Source organism: Camarhynchus parvulus, chromosome 3 (genome assembly GCF_901933205.1).
Source record: "Camarhynchus parvulus chromosome 3, STF_HiC, whole genome shotgun sequence".
Lineage (NCBI taxonomy): Eukaryota > Metazoa > Chordata > Aves > Passeriformes > Thraupidae > Camarhynchus > Camarhynchus parvulus.
The window spans coordinates 30,529,681-30,552,989 of NC_044573.1; the positions used below are offsets into that span (position 1 = coordinate 30,529,681).

The following is a 23,309-nucleotide window of genomic DNA, read 5'->3' on the forward strand; positions in this document are numbered from 1 at the left end:
CATCACTCCGTGCTCCTGTGCTGGACTTGGGCCATGGTGGGACACTTGCTGAGCTCCCATGGGTCAGCATCGAGCCCTGGGGCCAGCAGGGGGGCCCTCAGTAAAGCACCCTGCACCCACTGCCCCTGTGCCGGGCCCCGCAGCTGCTCAGGAATGAACTGGCAGCAGCCCACCAGCTGCTCTCGTGGTATGCGCAGCTGGAATGCTGTACCTTGGCGTCCTCGCTGGTCTGGACAAGCCTGGCCCCTGCCCAGGGCATCTCCCCTCCCAGCCTTACCATCCTGCTTGTCTTTTCCCATTAAGGAAGTGCAGGCAGCTGAACTTTGGTGCTGGAGGAAAACAGGTGTCAGAGCCAAGAGTGATGGAGCCAAGGGGGAGGGTGGTAAGACACAGGGGAAGCTCAGAAAGCACATCCCCACCCACACCAGGGCATTCCCCACCTCTTGCTGGGAACCTGGAGGAAGTCCAGGCTGGTGACCCTGGTGTGCCCACCTCCACCTCACTGCCTGTCTCCAGTCTCAGGAGCACTGCAGGAGGGAGATGGGGTGGCAGGAGCATTTCTGCTCTCCCAGCCCTTGCTGCAGAGCTGGGCTGCAGCCAGCACTTCTATTTTAAGCCCCACAATGTGTTTGAGGAGGCGAGTGGTGTGCACAGCTGAGCCTCACAGCCTGACAGGGAGAGGCCCTGCTGCCTACACCCCTGAAAACTTCCCCTTCTCCCTCTAGGTCTGGTACAGGCTCAGGGCAGGTTGGACCAGCTGCTTTTTCCCCTTCCCAGTACAGGCAGCAACTGGGGCAGTTGAAACTGGCATGGTCTGGTGAAGTTACTGCAAAAATATCTGGGCTGTAGGAATGGGGGTCTATCCACACACCCCTGCCCCTGTCTGTGTCAGGAAGCATTCACCTGCTGTGACCTAGGCTGGCAGCCATCCTGAGAGAGAGCAAGGCTGGGCAGGCTTGGCAGGGCTGTGCAGGCAGGAGTATTTACTCTGTAGGTAGTGACTTCCCTGCCAAGCTCCCAGGGCAGGGAAAAGGGGCCCAGATAGCCTGTGGGATTAACTGGGCTGAGTGCAGGCACAGAGGAAGCACGAGACAAAGCATCCTTGTGAAAGGCACCAAACAGCTCAGGCTTCCCCCCGAGCAGGACTGAACCTCACTGCAGGGCCCTCCTCATCTGGAGCTCCCCTGACTCCTTAGCAAGGACCACCTTACAGAAAACTCCCTTCCTCCTGTGCTGACGGATGCTGCTGGACAAAAAAGCTCCATACTAAGTGTCTATTTATCTTTTAATAAAAACCATCGTCCACCGCCCTCTGCTTGTGCTGTGTGTCATTAGGATGCCTGGGCAGCCAGGGGCACCCAGGGAGAGCACTGGGCAGGAGGGGTGCTCAGCGCCAGGCTGAGGCTGGGGGCTGCAGTGGCTGGGGCACAGGGCAGCCCAGGGCTGGCTGAAGCAGAGCCCCTTGGCACAGCCCCTTGCCCCTGGGGAGGCAGTGAGCCATAAACTGCTGCTGGGAGTAGAGACCATGCCAGAGCGGCCCAAGAGGAGGATGAGAGGCAGGTTAGGGCATTTTCTCCCTTTGTCTGGGGCTCACTCTTTCTTCCCAAAGAACTTCTTGAAGACAGATTTGTTCTTGGTGCGAGGGGGGCTGGTGGTCTTCTCCCCCCGCGCGTCCCTGGGGCTCCCTGTTGGGGCCACGAAGGAGTGGCAGCGTGCCCGGGGCACAGGCTGCTCCCCGATGTACAGCGTGACCGAGTAACTGCTTCCGGCCCCCGCCGCCTCCTGGGGCACCGCCCGCGGGCTCAGCTTCTGGTAGGTGGCTGCAAGAAGGAGCAGTCAGTGCGAGGAGCAGGCCCTGGCAGCCCTCTAGAGCCCTCCCCAAATGGGGCTGCAGCCAAGGGCACAGGTATGGAGGACCAGGTGCGTGCTGGAGCAGCATCGCATCTGTCCCTTGGCTGTCTGTGGGGACAGAGGCAGTGGTGCCACCTCCTGGCTGTGACAGCGAAATCAGGACTGTACCTGAGGTGAAGGAGTAGGACCTCCTCTTGTTGGCCACCAGCCCATAGTCATCCTCTGGGCAGATGTTGTCCCACAGCCCGGGGGATGCCCTGGATGGCCACTGCTGCTCCTTGTGCCCAGCCCCCTGAGCATTCTCTGAATCAGAATGGAGACATGTCACAAGGCAAGGCCATCACAGGACACCCCTGTGTAGCCCCAAAGAGAACAGGGAAATGTATGACTATCTCAGTATCCCAGGAAGCAAAGTCAATGTTCCTTTCCCCAAGTCCCAAGCCCTGGGACTACTAGCCCAGACAGCACCAAGTTCAAGACTGACCAACAGCCTTCAGCCTCCCTCAGCTGTCTCCCATGTACCTCTCTGGCCTGGGGAGAGAAGCTGGGGGACAGTGGCAACCCAGCCAGACAGGAAAGTCACCTGCTGCTGTCACAGTCCCATCACCGGGGCCATCCTGGCTGCCCAGAGGCCTCTGCAGTAGTGGGCTTGCACAGGGTAACACCACAATCTCCTGGCTCTTGGTGCTGGTGACCTGGTGATGTCCCTGGAGGTGGGAGGTCCCAGGGCTGGAGACCTTGCTGAAACTGAAAGCAGCAGAGATTTAGCAAATCAGACTGGCCCACCGATGTCCTGCTGGAGCAGCACACTCTGGGAAATGTGGGATAGAGTTACACCAAGAGCCAGCTCTGGCCAGCTCCTGGCTACTCACCTGCCAGTACCACCAGTGCCCTCGACACGCTGTGCTGCTGCCTGGAAGTAATCCACTTTGGGGAAACCTGGGGGCACAGCAAACATCCTCTGGATGGTGGCAGTGCACAGGACTGTCACACAGAGCCAGTCCCTGACCCAACTGCCCATGCTGCATGGCTGGCTCCTCCAACCTCCTGCTGTAGCACCTGCTCTTGGTCTTGACAACCAACCTAGGATTTCATAGAGGGCTTGAACTCCTCAGGTATGGGGACAGCAACAGGAAGACCTCAGTATTACAGGTCTCCTTGCCTCAAGGGCAAGCAAGGCATTTCCAAGCCCAGCGGATATGGAGGAAGACCAAGGCACAATTATAATTTTCCTGACACGGGCTTTTTGCTGCTGCGGCACTGCTGACGTCAGTTGTGCTATTCCTGATTTATAGCTGTGTATGTGGTGTGAAAACAAAGCCTCCAAATCCTGCCTGGCAGAGAACTGCTGTTCCCAAGGCAGGCTAGGAGGATGCATAAATCAGAGTAAAATGTTGTGCTGCTTCTCTTCTGACCCCCCATGTTTCAAAAGGCTCAGTGGGGGCTGAACAAACATGGTAACCACAGAGAGCTGGGCCCCTGATTTTCCTGCCAGGGCTGCTCACCTGAGTTTTGCTGCAGCTTTGAGACCCATTCGTTCATGAGGGGCTGGGTGGGGGCCCTCAGGAGGTATTCAGAGCCATCCTGCAGCCTGTAGGGAGAGGGAGGAGAGGGGAAGAACAATGTAGGGTGCAGATACGACAGCCCCCACCAGACCAGAAAAGAAGAGAAGCAGGTGAGAAAGAAGGAAGGAAATCCTCATCTAAGCACTGAGCTGGTCCTGCCTGGGGATGTTGGTATGTGTCTGCCCCAGCAGGGACACTCTTGGGAGGGCTGTGGTTACTGCCCTGCATGGGGCACTCACTGAAGCCTGAAGCAGTTGGTCTTCTTGGTGTACTCAGCATCTGGGGTGCAAACTGCCCCGGAGAGGTTCAAGGGAAGGGCCACCACGGAGCTCTGCAGCACAAGGGAAATCAAGGACAGCAGGATTGGATGGCTCTGCCTTCCCTGGCCATGGGGCCCAGAGCCATCACCCTACCACCAGCCCCCTCCCATGTCACCCCAATCTCCCCAGGGCACCTTGAGGCTGTCCCTGCGGTCCTGGTAGAAGCACAGTGTCTGCCTCATCAGCACGGCATGGAAGAGGCCCCAGGCCCGGCAGCTGGCCTGTGGGACACAAGCAGGGGACAGCTGTGATGCCAACAGCTTTGGAGGAAGACAGATGGTCTCATGGCACTCAAAATGCAGCCCAGCACCTCAGAGGCTCTGCCCTTCCAGAATGGCCAGCAGCATTGCTGTGGCAGTTCCAGGAACATCCCTGGCTCCCCTCCACCCCCTGCCATGCCCCAGCACCCCTGTCCCAAAGGAGCCCTACAGCCATGTCTGTACCTTTCTCCCTCCTGTCTGCAATACGTGCTTCCTTTCCAGCGTCCCCTCCATCATCTGAAACTCCATTTTACCAGGCAGGACCTGCACGGGCACAGAAGGTGAGCAAAAACTTCTCTGGGGCTGGTGGTGCCAGCTCAGCCTCCGTGCACATGAGGTCTATATGACCCATCCCTGGTGAGTGATGCCAAAGTGGGAGCGGGATGACAATGAGGAACAACTTCCCCACCTGGGCAGGGGCTGGGCTGCATGTCAGCTTTAGGGGTGAAGTGCCACCTTGCTGAGGCTATGGGTTAGTGGGGGGTGTGTGTGCTGCAGGGACCCCAAATACCACATCTAGCCCTTCCCCAGCAGCTGAAAAGGGGCCACTGTAGCCAGGGAGTCCCCAAATACAGGTTATGTTTGCTGGACTGGATAACCCAGCTCCTGCCTCGGCTGTTCCCCAGCCCCCTAGCTGATGCTGAAGGAGAATCCCTGGCCTGTGGATCTCACCTTGCTGCTCTCTCTCTCCTCTTGCCGATGCCTCCGCTGATCCCAAGCACTGGAGGCATCCAAGGGGACTGCAGGCACCAGCTCCTCCACGTGGGGGGAAACCCTGAGCCCACTGGGACTGCCACTGCCACTGTGCACCACCCTGGGGCTCTGCTCTCCCGATGGGCTGTGGAGCAGCTGGGCAGTGGTGGGAAGGGTGAATTTGGCCACTAGCACGTTGTTGGCTGATGAGAGGATGAGGGGCCCGCCAGCAGTGGTGCTGGGGCTGGCCAAGCTGCCCGCCCTGCTGCCTGTCCTGTGGCTGGCACAGCTGCTTCCTGGTGAGCTCTGTCGCTCGTGTGCCCCATCCCAGATGGCCTGCAGCTCCTCCTCCTCTTCCTCAAACTGCCTGTGGGCAGGGTGGCAAACTTCCTTAGTGCTCAGTGCAGGGCTCTGGGGCTGTGGAGAGCCCAGAGCCCACTCAAAGACAGAGAGCTGGGTGGGGGCGGCAGGGGAAGCCGGGGACCCTCTGGGCTGGCAGCTGCTGGCTGGCTGCTGTGTGCAGGCAGGGCTGGGGATGGCTCCAGCCCTGCCCGGGGTGCTGGCAGGGGATGATCCAAGCTCCAGCCAAGCAGCTCTGTGGTGCCTGGCCCTGCCAGAGGCAGTGGGGCTGTCGTCCTGGTGATAGCGGGGTCCCAGCTCATCCCCCATGCTGACACAGGACGGCCGGCTTGGCCTCAAGTCCGGAAGGTCTTTCCTGGTGCTGCTGGGGTGCTGTGGGCTCCAGTGCTCCTTCCCAGCACGGTGTGCTCTCTGCTGGCTGTAGCTGGGCTTCATGCTCACCTCCTCGAACCACATTTCTTGCTCGCCCTTGGGGGACATCCCCAGCCTCTTGCTGGGCCCCTGGGGACTGTGCCTATCTTCCTGCCATCCAACTCCATGCGTGCCTGTAGGCTTCCACGGCCTCACCCCTTGATCCTGCCTCTGTTCCTGCCCCTCTGCCTCCTGCTGCCGTGCCTCAGCCCCTCGGTGGCAGCCCAGGACCACTGCATCCCGTGGCAGCTCCAGGCTGAGCACAGAGCCCAGGGAAACACGGGGGCATGTGATTTTGGGGTGAGGGAGGCAGGGGTTCTGAGGGGCCGCCCCGCACTCGGCATCGATGTCCTGCACCAGCGGGTTCCTGACGTAGAGGAGCAGCTCCCCAAGCTGAGGGCCAGCCGCAGCTGCCCCCGGCCCCCCCTTCCTCCAGCCACACTTCTGAGGCCACGTGTTGCTGGGGCCGTGGCATTCCTCGGGCGTGGGCCGCAGGGAGCTGTCGCCCATGATGCCCCGCAGGGTCAGGAGCCGGGCCTGCTCTGCCCGGGCCTGCTCCCGCCGCTGCAGGCTGTTGAAGAGGCAGCCAGCGCCGGCCTTGGGCAGCGTGTGGGACACGGCCGCCATGCCACCGCTGGGCCCTGCAGGGCGCCGCACAGCAGCAGGAGGCCGCTTTGCCGGGCAGGTTTTCCTGGCCTCTGCCTGCACCTGAGGAAACAGAAGGAGAGAGGCGTGGTCCCCACAGCTGGAGCTTCCACCACCCTGTGCCAACTGACCCCTTTCCATGCTGCATTTGGGAAAGCAGGGGGCTGCAAGGGCAGGCAGACACAAATGCTCACCAGCAGCACATGCAGTGCTGGGAATGACAGCGCTTCACCTCAGTCCCCTGAGGGCTGCGCCCACACTGGTGCAGGCAGGGCAGAGGCAGACAAGGGAATCTGCCCATGATGGAGTCCCCCACGTGTGGTACAGCTGGGACTGACTGCCATACAGCTTTTCCCTGGCACTGCTGACCTCCAAGCCATCACTTTTGGGTGGCTACTGAGACAGCAGTCACGGCAGTCCATGCCTGCCAGCCCTGTATGCTCCAGGCAGTAAAGCAATGAATGCAAGGGGAGGGACTGAGTGCAGACCCTTCCCCTCCTGTTCCTTGCAGACCCTCTCCCGGGCTTCCACAGCTGCAAGAGTCTGCAGGAGCTGGATCAGTGTCCCCCTGGATCCATTAGGCTGGATGGTGCCCATTACCAAAACCCTCCTGGCAGCCCAGCAGTCCCTCATCCTGCCTCAATGCCTTCCAGCCTCTCTGTCCTCCTGCCCTCTCCCCTGGGCTACTGAGCCTGGCTGCCCTTGGGGCTCCTCACATACAGACCTTTTTGCACAGGCTCTGGAGCAACAAGAGATGGATGTGAGCCCCTACAAATTTCCAAACTCCCAGCCTCAGAGTTACAACCCAAGCAACTCGGAATGAGATCCCCACCCCACCAAAATGAGCACCTCACACAGCCCCAACCACCTTTGCCCCCTTCAGCTGGCTACACAAGAACTGCTCCTGACCCCCAGCAATGGAGCAGGGAGGCTCTCCCACTGGCCACCAGCTAGCCATACCTCCCATGGCCACCAAAACTACTTGAATGGGGGGCCAAACTGCAGCAAGCCCTGCCTGTGCCCCTCCTCACACGTCCCAGCACCCACACTCTGGACCCCACAGCACCAGAAGGGTTTTCCCTCTCCCAGCGGGCCACTGCCACCCAGGCACCATGGCCTGGCCAGGAGGGTTGGTGGCAGGCAGGTTCACGCCATGCAGCCACTCTGCCCAGCATGCAGCCTTCCCCAGGACGTTACCTCTTCCACCAGCGGGCGTGGTGGCTTTCTTTTTCGCTTTAAGCTACCCCAAGTGTTTCCTAAAAGCCCCTGGCAACGCTTCCAAAAGGTTTTACAGCCTGAGTGTTTAGTGGCGGGGAGCTGAGCAAGGGGAGAGAGAGAGACACACACAGAGAGGACAGAGTGGGCAAGGAGCTGCAGCAGGGGAGCACAGGCAAAGTGGGTGGCGCAAGCCGGCCTCAGCCCTAAGGCATCACGCAGCATCAGCATGGCCAAAGGCCCCTCTCCTGAGACAGACACAGTCCCAGCAGCTCACTTAGAAATGGTCAGAGGGGTCTCAGCTTGGGGATCACCCTGCAGCCCTCCCAGTCTGCGTGGGGCACAGCTCCAGAGAGCTGCCCTGGCTGTGTGGCTGCTCCCCCATGGTTCTCCCAAAGCCTCCCACCATCCCCCGTACCGCTGGCAGTGCCTCCTCGCCTGGCCGCTCGCTGCTGGCCAGCAGCTGGGCCTTCTTCTTCTCTCCCTTCTTGCCAATGCTGAGGATGAGGCTGACCGTCCCCCCGAGACCACAGGGGCCCCTTGGTGGCAGTAGCAGCGTGGAGGTCTCAGCAGGATCCCAGGTGCCAGCCTCCTTGGGGAATTCCGCATCACGGGCTGTTTTGCTGCTGGGCTCGCCCCAGCTCTGCTCCACTCCTGACGGGGCATCTGAGAGGGGTGATGTGGGTGGGGAGATGGCTGCTTTCTCTGGAAGCTTTGGCTCTAATCTTTGCACAGGCTTGACGAGGGAGGAGGGCATGAACTTCACTGGGCTGTGGATGCTTTCCAGATGGGGTGGAACATGTGAGGCATGCTGCTCCTGGGGAGCAAGGCAAGAGAAGGAACATGAAGGAAGGGCTGCTGGAGTACCAAGAATTTTCTCGGGACAGCCTTCCCTTTGCCCTGCCTGAGCCCCAGACACTCCCAGAGGTATTGGCACACATCCCTCCCCACTTTCTGCACCACCCTCTCCATCCAGTGCCTCTGCTACCCCCAGCTCAAGGCTGGTCATTCTCCCTGGCAGTCTCAGCATGGCTGGGTACTCACTTGACCAGTGGGGGATGTGCTTGAGAGGTTCTCCGGCTCCCTCCTGTCCTCCTGTCTGCTCCCCAGATCCTGCTGCTGATGCCTCTGTGCTCGCCAGCGCACCAGCACCCAGCCCAGCATGCTCTGCAGCTCTTCCAAGCGCTCCTTTATCTGATGGGAGGAGAGATCCTGGGCAGCCTGCAAGGACTCCTGGCCCAGGGACACTGGCCCTACCAGGACATCTCACAACAGAGCAGTTACGAGGTTTTTGCAAGTGGGATACAGTCACAGCCACATCAATTCAGATCTCAGGATCCACTGGATGAAACTCCTTCCTGCCCTGAGCAGCCCCAGGGATGCATAGCTGTCCCCATCCCACTTACTGGGGCTCTGCACCCACACCTTGCTCTTTCTTTCATGGTCTGTCCCCAGAGGACTTCAGGGAGTGCTGAGAATTTCCCCCCAACTCCATTTCCCCTGTCCTTACTGTTGCACTCAGGTAGTGCTCCTCAGACACCAGTTGCTGCCCTGCTGCTGCTAGTGCCTCAAACTCCTTGAGTTTCTCTTCGATTCTCCTCTCCAGCTCCTCACATGGAGTCTCCGGGATACTGGAGCTGCTTGGGCTTTCAGAAAAGATCTGAGCCCGGGTGTCCTCAGTCCAGGAGCTGTGAGCACGTAAAAGACAGGCTGAGGAACGACCCAACCCTTCTCCAGCCCTGCAGGCCCCAGGGAAGCCATTCCCATGCTCAGTGATAGCTGGAAGCATCTCCCTGGGGTTGTGGCAAGGCTGTTGGGGCAGGATGAGACAACAGACAGCTGTGGTGCAACCCTGCATTCCAGGCTCCCCATGGTCACACCTGGCTGCAGCTCCAGCACTGCCCACATAGCTGCCAATGCCATGCTCTCACCAGTTCCCCCTCAACCCCCACAGAAGCAACTCCAACAGCTCACTGCCACTTACATCATGGCTAAGTAATCCTTGAAGAACTGCCGGAGCTGGCTGGCCTGCTGCACGCGGAGCCGGGTCTCCCGCAGCAGCTCTCGCAGCCCTGCCCAGGCCCACAGGGTCTCCTGCAGCTCCCGGCTGACGGGGCACTGCCGAGCAGGACACAGCTCCTGCAAGTGCGCAGCCGCCCTCTCCAGCTCTTCCAGCTGCCCTTGCAGGGTCTGGGACACTGCATGCTAAAGATCACAAGGCAGGAAAGGTTCGGGATGCATCCAACCCCTCTGAACCCAGCCTGCGCTCCCCTGCATTCTGGGATGCAGGGACAGAGGAGAGGATGCTGCTACATGGGCAGAGCTAGCCTCAGTGGGGAGCACAGGAAGACCACAGAACTGCCTGGCTTCCCCTGGCTTCCCTGCCCTGTGAGTCGCTTCCCCACCAGAGGGAAGACGAGTGAGGTGCTGGCAGCTGTGTGTTGGCACATGGGAGCTGAGGCAAGCTCTGTCCCCTTGCCTGGCCCATGCTATCAGAGGGGAGCAGAGCAGGCAGGTCTCAGCTGCACTGGAAAATTCCAGCCTGCCCTGCCACAGTGTGCCAAGGCTTACAACACCTGGGCCCCCAGAGGGGAGCCAGTGCCTCACTGGGACAGCCCCAGCCAGCCAGGACACCTCCCTGGCAGTGCTCCCTGACTCACCTCCATCTCCTGCTGGCAGCTTAGCAAGCCCTGCAGCCCTTGCAGGTCCTTCTCACTCTTCACCGTGGTGAAACTCTTCTCTGCTAGGGCAATGTCTTCAGACAGCGCCTTGGCTCTGCACTGAAGGGCCTTCAGCTGTGCAGATATCTTTGCCACCTGGATGGGCAGGAGGGGACACAGAGGGAGATCAGCCCTGGGATGGAAGCCCCTGTGCTACCGCCTGCTACACAGTCCCAGCCCACCCCAGCCTGGGACACCCTGCCATGCAGCTGCACAAGGGCAGGTGCCAGCCACGGCAGAGACAAGGATGCCAGCCTCGCACAGAGCGGTCCCCATGAACCCTAATGTCCCTGTGTCCTACTGAGGACAGCTGAAGTGGGTGCCCTGTCCCAATCAGCTGGCATGTCTGGCTGCAGATGAACCACCCGGTTGCATCCCCAGTCCCCCAGCCTCCGTTCCCTACCAGACACTCCAGGTTCTCCATCTCTGCTGCCACCTCCATGACTCGCTCCCGCTCCTTTGCCGCATCATTCAGCATCTCCACGGCCTCCTGCAGCTCTCCCAAGGGCCGGCTCATGTCCTCACTGCTTGGAGACTTCTCAGCCTGGGCTGAGAGCGGGGGAAAACACCCCTGCGAGCCACAACGCCCACTCCCTGGCTGAAGCCAGCAGAAACACCGGACATAAGAGATGGGGAGTGACACCCCAGGCAGCTGGGCTGGAGGGCAGCACCCAACAGGGGCCCCAGGCCAGCCACAGATCAACCCTTGGTCCACTCCCAGGTGCTGTGTGATCCCAAGGGATGCTTGCCCTCGCTGCTCACCGCTGCAGATCCCTGCTGGCTCCGTGCCTCCTCCTCTTGTAGGTCCTGCAGGAACTCAGACAGCACCAGGGAGTCCCGCAGATCTGCTGCCCGGTGCCGCAGGGCTGCCTGCACCTGTGCCAACCTGCGGGGAGAGGTGCTCATCAGAGGTGCTGGCAGCTTCTGCACCTCCTCAGGGACAGCATCCTCCTCCCCACCCAACCTGGGCACCAGAGAAGAGGCACCTTCCTCCAGGACTCACTTCTCCTCCACCATGTCCACTTTCCTCTGCATCTTCCTTGCCCCCTCGTGCTCAGTGGGCGCCTCGCCTGCTGCTTCTTCCCGCAGTGCCTGCAGCTTGAGGCCACAGAGCAGGAGCTGCTTTTCCAGCCGGCTCATTTCTTCCAGGTCCTGGCGCAGCTCCGTCGGGCTTCTCATGGCAGCTGGCTCCAAGAGCGACCCAGCCACGTCCTGCAGCCACCGCTCAGCCTGGTCCAGCTCCCCCACCAGCCTCAGTGCCTTCAGGGAGAGCAGGGAACCCCTCAGCCTGGCTCTGAGCCACCCAGAGGAGGCAGGAGCCATGCTGGCATCCCACTGGGGGTACCTGGGGCACAGGCAGCACAGCAGGAGAAGTGTGCCATTTCCAAGGCTGGCCAGAGACATTGGTGCCAGTGCTGCAGCTCCAGGCCCCATAGGTGCCAGCCTCACTTGGTGATGCCCAGCAAGCTGCTCCAATTGGAGCACGCCCTGTGCCCCCCCTAGCCCTGACTCCACGTACCTTATCGATTTCTTGCAGCACCACACCATTCTCCTGGTGCCTCCTCTGCAGGTCCTCCCACAACTCCCCCAGTTCCCGCAGCATGGCCTCCACCTGAGGGCTCCCGGGAGGCCTCCCTCGTGCTGGCCCCTCCTGGGAGGCAGGGAGGGCAGTCAGGATGGGCCCCACCTGGTGTCCTCCCCCCACCTCACATCCAAGCAGGCTCACCAGGAGCACAGCCCTGGCACTGGGCTCTTGCTGCATCCGTGCTGCCTCCATGCCTGCTACTGGACATGGGGGGATTCCCATAGCCACACTCTCCTTGTATGGGGACAGAGCCTGTTGAAGAGCAGGAGACATGCTGGGTTAGTGCCCAGACCAGGTGTGTGGGCACAAGCCTGCATGCCCACAAGCAGCAGGAGGGGGTTAGGGAAGTGCATCCTCCCCCAGCACTGTCTCCTCTTGGATGGGCAGGGAGGAAAGGGGACTCTTGCGGAGACATTACCGTGTTCACCACCTGGCAGACGTCCTGCACTTGGGTCTCCAGCTGCCGCATCCCCCACTCAGCCTCTGCCTCTCTACTCCTCCAGCAGAGAGAGGAGAGGGACAGTCAGGACTGCAAGGTTCCCCCTTGCACAGGGGAACCCCATCCCTTTTCCCTTTGACTCTGTCCTGCTCCCACAGCCACCTCCACAAGCTGGTACCTTTTGTTGTCCCCTCCATGAGGGGGCTGTCTCACTGCTGGGGAGCCAGGGTTGCTCTCCTCTCCTTTCTTGTTCTCTGCCATCTTCTCCAGCACATCTTTTGGTACCTGCAGCACAAAGGTTCCCATTCTTCCTTGGCCAGCACAAAGCATATGCCTGCTTTGCCCCGGGCCTGGCACTTATCACCTCCCATAACTGCTGGGTCCAGATCCAGGAGTGCTCAGCTTGGATTCTGCCCAACACCTGGACCCCTTTCCCATAGGCTCCCTTGTCTTCTCGGAGCAGAGGAGCCAAAGATGCCTGGAAGAAGCCAATGCTTACCATGCTGCTGAGTCCTCTTGTCCATTTGGCTGTTGCTCCCTTACCCACAGCCCCGTGACTGCTGTCATCTCCTCGAGGCTCAACATTTGGAGCTGCAGCTCTGCCCCCCAGGGAACTGGCTGCCTGTGCTGGAGCCTTCCCTGTCCTGGGAAAGGAGGGCAAGGGAAGCCCAGGGGAGCAAAGGATAAAGAGAGACCTTGAGTGGAGCTGCTGCCCCAGAGACAGCCTGCTAGGGGCTAACCCAGGTCTTTCCCAAGCCTCTGGCTCCGCTGCTGGGAGGTCAGGGCTGGGACCCAGCTAAGCCCTACCTCAGTGCCTGCTGGAGCTGTGCCCAGCTCTCCTTTACATCTCGGTGCTTTGAGGTCACTCGGGCTGCCAGGCTGGGCTGCAAGTTTAGGAGCTGGGACACTGTCACATCCAGCATCTGGAGAAGAGAGAGCAGCAGGGAAGTGATGGAGACAGGGCTCATGAGTGATGAACCACCAAGGCCACGGCAGGGTGTGTGATGACAGCCAGCCCTCTGGGGGCAGAAGAGGCAGTGAGTGCCCATCCCAGTCCTTGTCTGCTCCGGGGACACTCCCCCATCCATCACACAGCCTCAGCCACCCACAGGGGGGTGCCTGCAGAGCCCACAGCGCTGCTCGTGGCGGAGCTGGCCTGGGAAGGCTCACATTCCCCCTGTCAGGATGCTCCCCAGGGCTCACAGGACGAGGCAGAGTCTTGCACTCACCATCACCTGGCTGGCTATGTCCCTGACATCCCGGTCCTGGCAAGGCTCGCCCTCCCCTGGCTTCCCTGTACTGCAGATGCTGCTCTGCTGTAAGAAGAGGCCACAGTCAGCAGTGGGAGGAGGACACGGCCCTGCTCCCAGCTCCAGCAGAAAGAAACAGTGCAAAGCTGCACTTGCCAATCTGTCTTCCTTTCTCCATCCCCTGATTCTCTCCCCAAAGCCCAGGCTGAGAGTGCTGGGACCACAGGAGCTTCCATGCAGGGGACAAGAGCAAGGTGCTGCCCACCAAGTTTCATTCAGGCCGTGCAACAGCCCCACACACCAGGGTGAACCTGGCTCCAGTGCAGATACCTTTGCATGGATGACCCCGAGCAGGATATCTGCTTGCTGGAGGAAGGAGGCCACCTCCAGGGCCAGCTGCAGAGCCTCGTGGTGCTCCTTCAGGGTCCCCTGCAGCCGCAGCCACCTGAGCAGGTGGAAGGGGAAAGGTGAATGGCAGCCTGTGCCTGTCTGGGGAGCTGTGCAGAGCTAGGCCAGGAAGTTTGGGGAGTCCTGCTTCCCAGATGGTCAGCTCCTGGTGCCTGGCTCAGCCCTGTTCAGCCCGTGTGTCCTCCACTCACGCTTTGTTGAGGTGCTTGCGCCGGGCTGAGACGTTTCTGCTCTCGTTTTTGCCTTGTTTCTCCAGCTTCTGGGCCAGGCTGTTCAGCTCCTTGTGCAGATTCTGGAACTGCTGCTCCTCCTGGCCCAAGTAGAGAGGAAAGACATCAGCATCCCTCCTCAAGGACCTGTGCCATGCCCAAGCCTCAAGGTGTTTGGGGTCCCTGACAGGCTGGCAGCCCCCCAGCAGCTCTCACCTGCTTCAAGTCAAGGATGCGGCGAGTGAGCTGGATCTTATCTGGGCTTTCTTGCAGGAGGGCTGCCAGAGAGGGCTTCTCCTCCTGGGCCAGGCAAAGGTGTGAGAAGGTGGGGGGACAACCAGGCTATCCCCTTCCCCAGACCATGCTTCCCATCCCCCAAACCTTGTGCTTGATCCATGCCTCCAGCCGCTCAGCTTTCCTGTTAAAGTCCTGCAGACTCCGCAGCCCGCCCAGGGCTTTGCTCTGGCTGGCAGCCATCTGCTTCAGGAGCTGCCACTGCTCCTGCAGGGCCAGCAGCTGCCTCCGCACGGCCTCTGCACTGGGGCCTGCCCTCCACATCAGCTGCTCACCCATCTGTGGGGCCAAGGGACCCACTCAGCACCAGGGGTTCCCAGGGACCCTCTGCTGCAGAGAACCCAGGCACACAGGTGCTGTGAGTAACGAGAGCCATGCCACGCCATGCCCTGCCTGGCCCCACCTGATTGAGCTTTATCAGGGTGTTCTCAAAATCCTTCATGTCCCGCTGCAAGGTCTGGGCCACCTCCTCCCAGTCCTGGAGGTCACAGCCGTCCTTCAGGTCCCGCAGCTTGCCTCGCACCCAGCTCTCTGCCTGCAGCACACCAAGAGCCACGTGGTTGGGGGCCTCCACCAGAGCCTCAAGGACACGGCTTTGGGGGCCCAAACCCAAACATTCCCACAGCTCTGACAGGGACTGGAGGGCACCCTTTCAGCTCTGGGAATCAACAGGCCAGCACAGGCACTGAGGACAGCATCTGTGGCAATGGGGGTGTGAAGGTGTGCAGCACCTCACTTCTTTCCAGCGTCTCTCAGCCCAGCAGAGGAAGCTGGGCTTGCCCAAGCAGGCCAGTCTGCACAGAACATCCGTGCACAAAGCATCTCTCCTCGCTGTACCCTGCTCCCCGGTGCAAACATCCATGCATTCTTCCCACCATGGCATGGATCAGCCCTCCCACCATCTCGGTTCCTACACTGCTGGGGAGGGACAGGGTCTGAGAGGAGGAGGAGGAGAACAGGGCACAGGAGGAGCATGCGCACACAGAGAGGAAGCAGGGCCCTGGTGTGGGCTGACCCCCTCTCCCTGGGGCTGACAGCCAGGGAGAGGCAGCCAAACATGATCTCATGCCACAACCATGGCTGTGCTCGGGCTGGGAGTTCAACCCTCCCTGCTGCGCACCCCACCCCACCCCAGAGCTCACATGAAAGGCTGCCGGTGGGCCTCTGTTCCACTTCCCACACAGACCCTGCGAGAGGGCCCAGCTGCCTCACCTGCAGCATCTCCCGGTTGAACTGGGCTATCAGAGGACTCAGGTCAAGGAGAGGGGCTGCTCCCATGCTGCTGCGCCCGCTGCATCTTGGTGCTGCAGCAGACTCCTTGCCCTTGGGGCTCTCTTTCTGGGGCGATGACACCGGGGGTGCTGCCAGCTGTGGGGAGCAGAGGTGGGGTGGGGAGTGTCAGTGTGCTGCCCCAGGGAGCCCTCCCTGTCACCTCCCAGGAGCATTTCAGAAACCCAAATGAAGTAGGTCAGCATGCCTTATTCTTAACTCCACTCCTCCCCTGACACATTTGGGGTTCTCCTCCTGCACACTGAGGTACCACTTCCCTCTACCAAGGCCACTGGTGGCTTTTGCGACACCAGCAGGTGGTTGCTGGCCTGTCCCTCAAGTGGGTCACTCCCTAGGTCATTCCAGGCTGTTGGGATGGCACCCAGCACCTGGACTGGCCCCAGCACCCACACTGGAGATGGATGCAGTGCTTGCTGCCCCTCCAGCCTCAGGCAGTGCATCCCTGCGAGGAGCACTCGTGTCTCTTTGGTGTCACACAGGGGGATGCTGCCAGGGGATGGGATGGAGGGCCACGAGGCAGGTTCCTGGTAAGCCCCACCACTCCTTTGGTGGCACCCAAGACCCCCATCCCCGGTGAGTGGTTGGAGGGGGCAGAGAGCACAGCATCTCCCTGGGGTTTGGCCTTGCGGGCAGCCAACGCTGACGAAACCCTCTGTCAGGGTTCCAGCTCTGCCAGGGGTGACAGCAAAGGTCAGCCAGTGAACGTGCTGGCCCTTCTCCAAACTCAGCCCTGGGCCCAGCTGCAAGCTGCCCAGGGGACAGCACCATCACCCGGGCACTTACTTCCCACCCTTCTGCCCAGGGTAGGGATCTGACTGCATACTAACTCATGGCAAACAGGAAACTGAGAATTTTCAGGAGGAACCCAAAGGTGCAAGCCTTGCTGCCTCCTCTCAGCAGGCAGAAATTGTTCCTGGGGCTAGCCTGGGATAGCCCTTCCTCCTTGATAGGGCTGGGTGTGAGCTGCCCCACAGGGTCTTAGCTGCCCCTGAGCCCACCAGGGAGCAATTTTCCAGGAGCCTGTGGAGCAGTGGGGTTTGGGCAACTGTTTCAGGCTCTCTAAGCACTCTGGCATGTGCTGCCTTGCTGACAGCACGGGACTCACTTTCCAATGCCTGTTCTACTTAACCACAAGAACTGCAGAATCCTTTTTTTTTTTTTAATAGCAACACAGATTCTCAGGCCCTCCTATGACTCCGTGACCTTTAGTCTCTTGACTCACCCATGGCTGAGGAGCCCATAATCTGGCTTCCTTGGAAGCAATAAAACCCCTGGGTGCTGCCTGGGGGGCTGATTCCTGGCCCCATCATGCCCAGTTTGTTCCTGCACTCACTGGAAGAGGCAAGGCTCCATCCACACCTGGGCACACCACCAGTGACCAGCCTCACTGCTCAGCTCCAAGCTGCATGTCATGGCCCCCTAATGTCGAGGTCAGGGGCACATACCGCATACAAGGGAGAACATCTGTCCACTGGAGAGCAGAAAACACTGGCCTGGACACTCCCAGGCTCCTGCTGCTTGTCCTCCGCATCCACATCCTTCCTGAGGAACACCTAGAGGCAGGAAGGCACAGCTGTGAGCCTGGTACTGTGCTGGCAGCCAAGGGGGCAGAGGAGCACTCGCCCACCTCCCTCTGCCCTGGGCCAGACACTGCTTGGCTGCACTTTTGCCTGTCCCTCCTTACACATCTAGGCCAGGCTTCTCTGAACAGCACCCACAGCTCCCACCACGTGTTCAGCAAGTAGCAAGAGCTCCTAAGCCTGCTTTGCTCACTGCCTTCTCCATTTTAGCTCCCAATATCACCAACACCCTTTTCTCTCCTTGAATTGACTCCAAAGCCAGCAGAAACCCATTTAGTGATCACCACGGGTCCCTGGTCATCTAAGGATGTTCAGAGTGAGACTCTCCTGCCCTCTTCCAGAACAGCAGGGCAGAGGCATGAGGGCACAGGATGATATTAGCTCCAAAATCATGAACTTGAATCCTCTCAGCTGCTGATCCCTGATCTCAGCCTAGCTGGGAGATGAGTTAAGGGGGCAGCTGGCTTGCAGGGAAGGGCTTCCAAAGGACAGGGGTGAGGGTGGAAGCAGGAGACGCAGGAGGAAGGAAGTCCAGGAACTGCAGCCAGGCACAGAGAGGATGTCCACAATGAACTCCACATTACCTTATCCTTGATGCAGCACAGCCCCAGGAGGAGAGGTGCGTGGGATTGTTTGGATCATGCCCAAGGGCATTAAGCCTCATCCTCTACAGATGGATCTTTTCTTGGGCTGTTGGATATAACAGACTAACTTAGGGACCTCCTTCCACTCCCTTCCTGGGGCCACCTTGCTGTCTCTCTAACAGCCATCCAAGCAGGCGCAGGGCAACAGAAACAGGGTGGTGGACAATGTGTGCTGCCCTGACAACCCCTCCTCTGAGACCACTGCAAACAGGGCGCTGGATCAGCCAGAGCCAGCCTACTGCTGCTCAGGCCACTCCAAACTGAGGACACTGTCCAAGGGAAATGAACCTAGGAAAATCAGAACTCCTTTCCTAAACAGAACATGGCTTCCCAGCATCTCTTCAGCACTGCAGAAGAATCCTGACATGAATGGCAGGTCCCAGCATAGAGCTGCTCCCACCAAAAAGTCTCAGAGCCCTACAAACAGCCCAACAGCTCTACAGCCTCTAGGAGAACAGCACCACTGGACTTTTCCAAGGACCTGTAAAGCTTGGCCCATGGCTGCAGAGGACAGACCACTGCCACATGCCACAGCATCCCATCCTAAGCAGGAAGAACAGTCAGGATACAAGGCTGAATCACAGCCCAGCAGGCACAGTGAGAACTCAGCAGGATGGTATCCGAAGGAGAGGGCACCTCCCTGCCTGACCATGGGGCTGAGAGGTTTGGATGCATATTTAGGGAATGATAGGGAGCTAAATGTGAAGTGCCTGTGAGGCATAAGACCCTAGAAAGCTCTATGCAGTAATGTCTCAGACTGGCCCCCAGGGCTCAGCCGTGGGAGACAAGCCTGCAGGTGACACGGGAGCTTTATTTAAAGTCCCTGTCTCACGATCCGTCAGCCGCAGGAAAACAGGGCTGCCAGCACAACGATGACTTCATCCTTCCCGCAGAGCTGCTCCACCGGGACTACCCCCCCTTCTCGGTCCCTCTGGCTGGAGCTGGGTCCTCGATCCGGCAAAACAACAAACTTTCTCAGCAACCAAAGTCCGGGAGAAGGAGCTGAGCCTGCCTCCTGCCATCCATGAGGTGCTGTGCTAAACGCTCCCTAGCAGGACACCAGGCTCGGTGACACGAGCAAAGCCACACGTGAAATGAGCGCAGCAGCCTCAGCTGCCGCCTCGGCAAACACTTCTTTCCCCCTCTAAAAGCAAAATTAACACGGCACATATGCTTGCCGCATTCCCATAGAACGGGCACCAGTGACTTCCCACGAACAGGAGGAGCCGGGGCCAGACCCTCCTAGGCAGCACTGTGCTCATCCCGGAGGAGCCCCTCATTCCTACGGGGCAGGAGGGAAGGGCAAATCCAGGGGCTGCGGGGAACGCTTGGAAAAGCATTACCGTGCTCTGTGTGGGAGATAGTGTCCCTCCTCTCCTCCAGCAGCCATCCCACAGGTTTTCCACTGCCCCCAGCTCCCTCTTTCTCCCAAAGCTCCATCTTGCAGCCTGCCCACCTCTCTCAGCGCCACACGCTCACGCTGGACGGGGAGGAGGGGCCGATCCTGGCAGGCTCCCGGGAGTCCCACACCACCGTGGCCAGCACGTGTCCCTGCCTTATATGACAGAGGGGAGCCCTCACGCCGATGCCCGTCGGGCTGCGCAGGCTCCGGCCGCCCAGCGAGGAGCTGACTGCGTGCCGGAGGAAGCGGCACCTCTTGCGAGGCTGTGCCTGGCCTTTATTGGCAATGAAGATGAGGGCTTTGGCAGTGGGCTGCGCGGCTCTCCTCAGCACTATCCTGCCGGGAAGCCGGCTGTTGCAGGTCAGGGTTAAATCCCAAGGAGTTCCTGCCTGCTCTTGCCAGAAACTGCGACGTCTCCGACATGCCCTCCTCCCCATCCCACCCACAGGGGGTCTCCTGGGCTCTGGCACTTTGAATTCGCACCTCTGCGCCTGCCAGCGCTCAGACTTGGAGGGCGAGGTACCCAGAGCCCTGGGTCCCGATCCTAGCCTTGTCCCAGCTTTGCCTGGCTGTGTGGCCCTTCATGAGTCACTTCCCTTCTCCCAGCCTCCGTTTCCCCTCTGGGAAACGAGAGAGTGAGTTCCCAGCTCCCCGCACTCAGCTGCATCACCACAGGCATCTCCAAAGCTGAGCCCTCCATAGCCGGCTCTGGGGCAGGGCTTTTCTGGCTCGTCTTAGCCCCGGGGAAAGCTCATCTCGCTCACCCGCGAAGACTTCCTGCCCTCCAGCCTGATGGGACAGAGAAGTGCGTGGGGAGGGCACATGGCAGGAAAAACAACTACCCCAGGAGCCCTGCAAACACTGCTACCTGGACGGCACGGGCAAAAGGCAACAGGGATGGGCGCAGCCTCCCCAGGACCTATCCATCCCTTGGCAGCGAGGAATGGGGAACTGCAGGGAAGACGGGGCGAGAGCAGGGCACAGCGTACCGGGATCGCTTACCTTGAACTGAGATTTCCCTGTCCTGCTGTTGTTGTTGTTGTGGTTCCTCTCGCCGCCGGCGCGGGCAGGGTCCCCGTGTCCCCCTGCCTCTGCCGCGCCAGCGTCCCCGTACCAGTTGGACAGCGTGATCTTCTTAATGGAGCGGGCTAGGGAGCTGCGGTTCAGCCGGTCCTCGTCGGGGCCCCCGTCCTGCCCGGGGCTGGGGCTGCGGGGCTGCCCCGCGGCGGCGGCGGGGCCGGCCCGGGCGTGGGCCAGGTAGAGGGAGATGCGCTCGTTGATGCTGCGGCGGAGGCCGCGGTGGCTGTCCAGCGCCGAGGCGAGGGCGATGCCGGGGCAGGCGTCTCCGGGGAAGTCCGCAGCGCACTTGGGCAGCGAGAGCCTGGTGCTGATGGTGAAGGGCTGCACCTTCCTCGCCGTGCTGCCCGACATCCTCGCCCTCCCCGCTGCCCGCTGCGGGCACTGGGGGTCCCGGCCCGGGCACCGTGGGGTGAAGCGGCCGTGTGGGGCCCCCGCCGCCCGGGAGAGCGGGTGATGGAGATGGCCCGGGCAGCGCCGGCTCCGTGCCCGGGGCGGGCGGGGGCGCTCAGCGGCGGGGCGGCCCCGCGGCGGGGGGCAGCGGGGCGGGGGGCGGCCCAGCAACCATGGCCGGAGCGGCGAGACGCGGGCAGCCGTCCGGCCTCGGCTGCCTGGGCGGGCCCTCCGCCCCCGCCGGGGCGCGTCCCCTCCCTGCCCGGTCCCTCCTCCCGCGGCGGGACGGGCGGGCGGGAGGAGCCGCCGCGCCCTGCCGGGTCCGTCCCGTCCCGTCCCCGCCCGTGGCCGGCCGGCTTCAGTCGTCCGCCTTCTTGCGCAGGTTGAGGAGGCAGAGCAGGCAGGTGAGCAGGGGCCTGGCGGCTCTCCCGGGAGCGCAGCCGGCGCCCCAGGCGGCGGAGCGGCGGCAGCAGGCGCCGGCGGGCCAGCGGCAGCAGGCGGGCGAGCAGGGCGCGCAGCAGCGGGGTGGCCAGCGCAGGGGCGGGCATGCTGCCCCCGAGCCTGCGGGCACAGCGGCACAGCCCCGGCTGACCTGCGGGAGCGGGGGCGTTCGGCGGCTCCTCACGTTTTGGGACGTCTGAGCTGAGCGGGAAGTTGGGGGTCCGCACGCCCCTGAGAGCGGGGGCTGCTTGGGGCAGCCCCGAGGGAGAAGCACTGGATGGGGCTCCTTCCCGCCTCTTGCCCGGGTCGCTCTTACCCTCTCTGGGATCCTTGCTGCTCCGGGACACCACTCAGCTTGTTCTCCCGGAGCAGCCTGGACTGCTCAGCTTCCCCAGCGTGAACCTGCCACTAGTCCAAATGGCAGGAACAGCTCCAGAGCAAGGGACAACAAAAAAAACCCCAGCTGTTCATTTAAATGCCCCCTCCTCCCAGGCCCGACGCACACTCCCTGAAAGTGATACTCCTTCACAGCCGAGGGCCCATTTGTCGGGGTGGCAGTGTAGGGGAGATAAGGGGAGCAAGGGACAATGAACATTTGCCCACCACAGAAATGTGGGCTGGCAGGGTGGGGTTCTGTTTCACTGCAAGGCTTTGCCATAGCCCTTGAGCAGACAGCTGAGTCCAAAATATGCCTGCCTGTCATTCCCTGCCAGTGCCAGCAGTTGTCACCTGCTCCTATAAGGGCCAGGAATGCAGACCAGGTGAGCCAGCAAGGACAGTAGGCAAGGGATGGCCCAAGGCATAATATACTGAGGAGCAGTTGGGTACTCCCCTGAGAAAGAACTTTAGTTTGGCTCCATGAGTGGCTCAAGAGCAGGATAGTAACGAGTGTCCTGCACTTTCCAGCTGTGTTCCAGTGTTCCCAAGCTGAGTTAGCTTGGGGCAAGCAGCCAGGGGAGCACAAGCTAGCCAGAGTGAGCGTGCAGGCAGGAAGGTCCATGGTCATGTCTGTGCCCTTCCACTTCCCTCCTGTGCTGGACCTTTGTTTTGTTCCTGGTGGATGTCTGTTTTTATTTCCTCCCCTTGTTTCCTTCCAAAACCCTGCCAAGGCCCTACTTTTGGCTCTCACTCAAGAAGAATTTAGGAGAATGAACAGACACGAGGGACCAAAGGCCACTGTTCCATTTCCCTGCCTGCCTGCTGTAAGCTGTCCCTTGCCCAGTAAGTCCCATCCAAGGGTGGTTAGCTCAGCCAGGGTGACCTTTCTCAGCCCCACAGATTCCTCCCAGGGAGCCAGCCGTGGATGAGGAAAGCAGGCTGGGACACCATGTGCTGAAAGCAGAAACAGCTCCCCGATGGCCCCAGAGCTTCAAGGAGTGGGGCTGACGTCAGCCCCGTGGGACTGGCCTCCCGGAGGCTCCCGGGCTCGGGGTGGGCTGCTGTGCTCACAGGCTGTGGCGCAGGCTCAGGGCTCCGTGCTGACCGCCAGCTCCCTGCTCCATGCTGGCTGCCGTGCCGGGAGCAGGAAGAGCTTCCATGAAGGAAGTGGGAGCCAAAGCTTAGCCGCAGCTCTGTCAGGGTTTGCATTCCCCCAGGAGGGAGCATCTCTCCTTCACCAGGGAGGCAGAGGGTGCAGTGTTTGGCCTGCTCTTGAGACTCCTGGGTTCGCTGTGCTGCAGCTGATCCTGGATCAGCCTTGCTTAGTGCCTCGATTTCCCCAGCAGTACAGCTCCGCTGGGAATATCCTCTCCTTGTGCAGAGGGCACTTGCAGCATCCTACCTCTGAGCAGCACCCCAGGTCAGTGTTAGTGATGGCAGTAATGGAGGAGAGTGGACATTTTATTCCCCAGGGAGCCTTTTCCTAGGAAAAGCCCTGCCTGGGCTGAGGGAACTGATCTTCCTGCCATCCCTACTGGAGGAATCCTGTCCTCCAGTCCCACAGGGAAAGGGAGGTGCTTACCAGGTGCAGAGATGCTGCAACACATTCCTGGGAGCACTGCCTCTGAGTGTTAGGTTGTATCTGAGTGTAATGTTGCCGAGATAGATACACAAGGGAGTGGATGGAAAATTCTTTGGGAACAAAGGGGCTGTAGTGTGTGGCCTCTGCAGAAACCTGTTCCTTGCCAGGGAGGCAGTGCAGAAGGCTCTCACCCTGCTTTGAGAGCCAGATGCTTGCAACATCCCAGCACTGAGAAGAAGGTGGGGCAGGGCTTAATTGCCAAGCTCTTGGGACTCATAGAAAGGCAGATTTTTGTCT

At 60.7% G+C, this 23,309-nt stretch overlaps 1 protein-coding gene across 6 annotated transcripts; it reads right to left on the reverse strand.

The window, feature by feature from the left end:
* Positions 1 to 1,280: 1,280 nt before the first annotated feature.
* On the reverse strand, positions 1,281 to 20,698 carry LOC115902681 (spectrin beta chain, non-erythrocytic 2-like). 6 transcript variants are annotated; one of them, XM_030946374.1, is made up of 33 exons: positions 20,144 to 20,698; positions 16,961 to 17,068; positions 15,438 to 15,593; positions 14,629 to 14,760; positions 14,313 to 14,504; positions 14,148 to 14,231; positions 13,914 to 14,032; positions 13,645 to 13,759; positions 13,294 to 13,377; positions 12,872 to 12,987; positions 12,564 to 12,708; positions 12,243 to 12,349; positions 12,044 to 12,122; positions 11,767 to 11,877; positions 11,560 to 11,691; positions 11,044 to 11,300; positions 10,803 to 10,926; positions 10,444 to 10,638; positions 9,981 to 10,136; positions 9,305 to 9,525; positions 8,831 to 9,008; positions 8,365 to 8,514; positions 7,739 to 8,137; positions 7,303 to 7,422; positions 4,669 to 6,168; positions 4,180 to 4,260; positions 3,871 to 3,957; positions 3,656 to 3,747; positions 3,357 to 3,442; positions 2,724 to 2,790; positions 2,435 to 2,598; positions 2,020 to 2,154; positions 1,281 to 1,820 (listed from the first exon to the last, which is right to left on the reverse strand). In XM_030946374.1, the coding sequence occupies exons 1-33, from the start codon at positions 20,570 to 20,572 to the stop codon at positions 1,591 to 1,593; spliced, it is 6,351 nt and encodes a 2,116-aa protein (XP_030802234.1). In that variant the 5' UTR covers positions 20,573 to 20,698; the 3' UTR covers positions 1,281 to 1,590. The 6 variants fall into 6 exon arrangements, with proteins under 6 accessions (XP_030802234.1, XP_030802235.1, XP_030802233.1 ...); XM_030946375.1 differs by having other exon boundaries at positions 12,044 to 12,116; positions 13,294 to 13,380; XM_030946373.1 differs by having other exon boundaries at positions 12,044 to 12,119; positions 13,294 to 13,380.
* Between the last annotated feature and the right edge of the window lie 2,611 nt (positions 20,699 to 23,309).

What these genes read in the sequence shown, in the direction of transcription:
- LOC115902681 (XM_030946372.1), bottom strand. Translation starts at nt 20,572, where the DNA reads ATGTCGGGCAGCACGGCGAGGAAGGTGCAGCCCTTCACCATCAGCACC. An exon ending in AGGCATGGATCAAGCACAAG is followed by an intron (nt 14,232 to 14,312) that starts GTTTGGGGGATG and finishes TGCCTGGCCCAG; the next exon opens with GAGGAGAAGCCCTCTCTGGC. An exon ending in AAAGCTGCAGCAAAACTCAG is followed by an intron (nt 2,791 to 3,356) that starts GTGAGCAGCCCT and finishes CTGTGCCCCCAG; the next exon opens with GTTTCCCCAAAGTGGATTAC.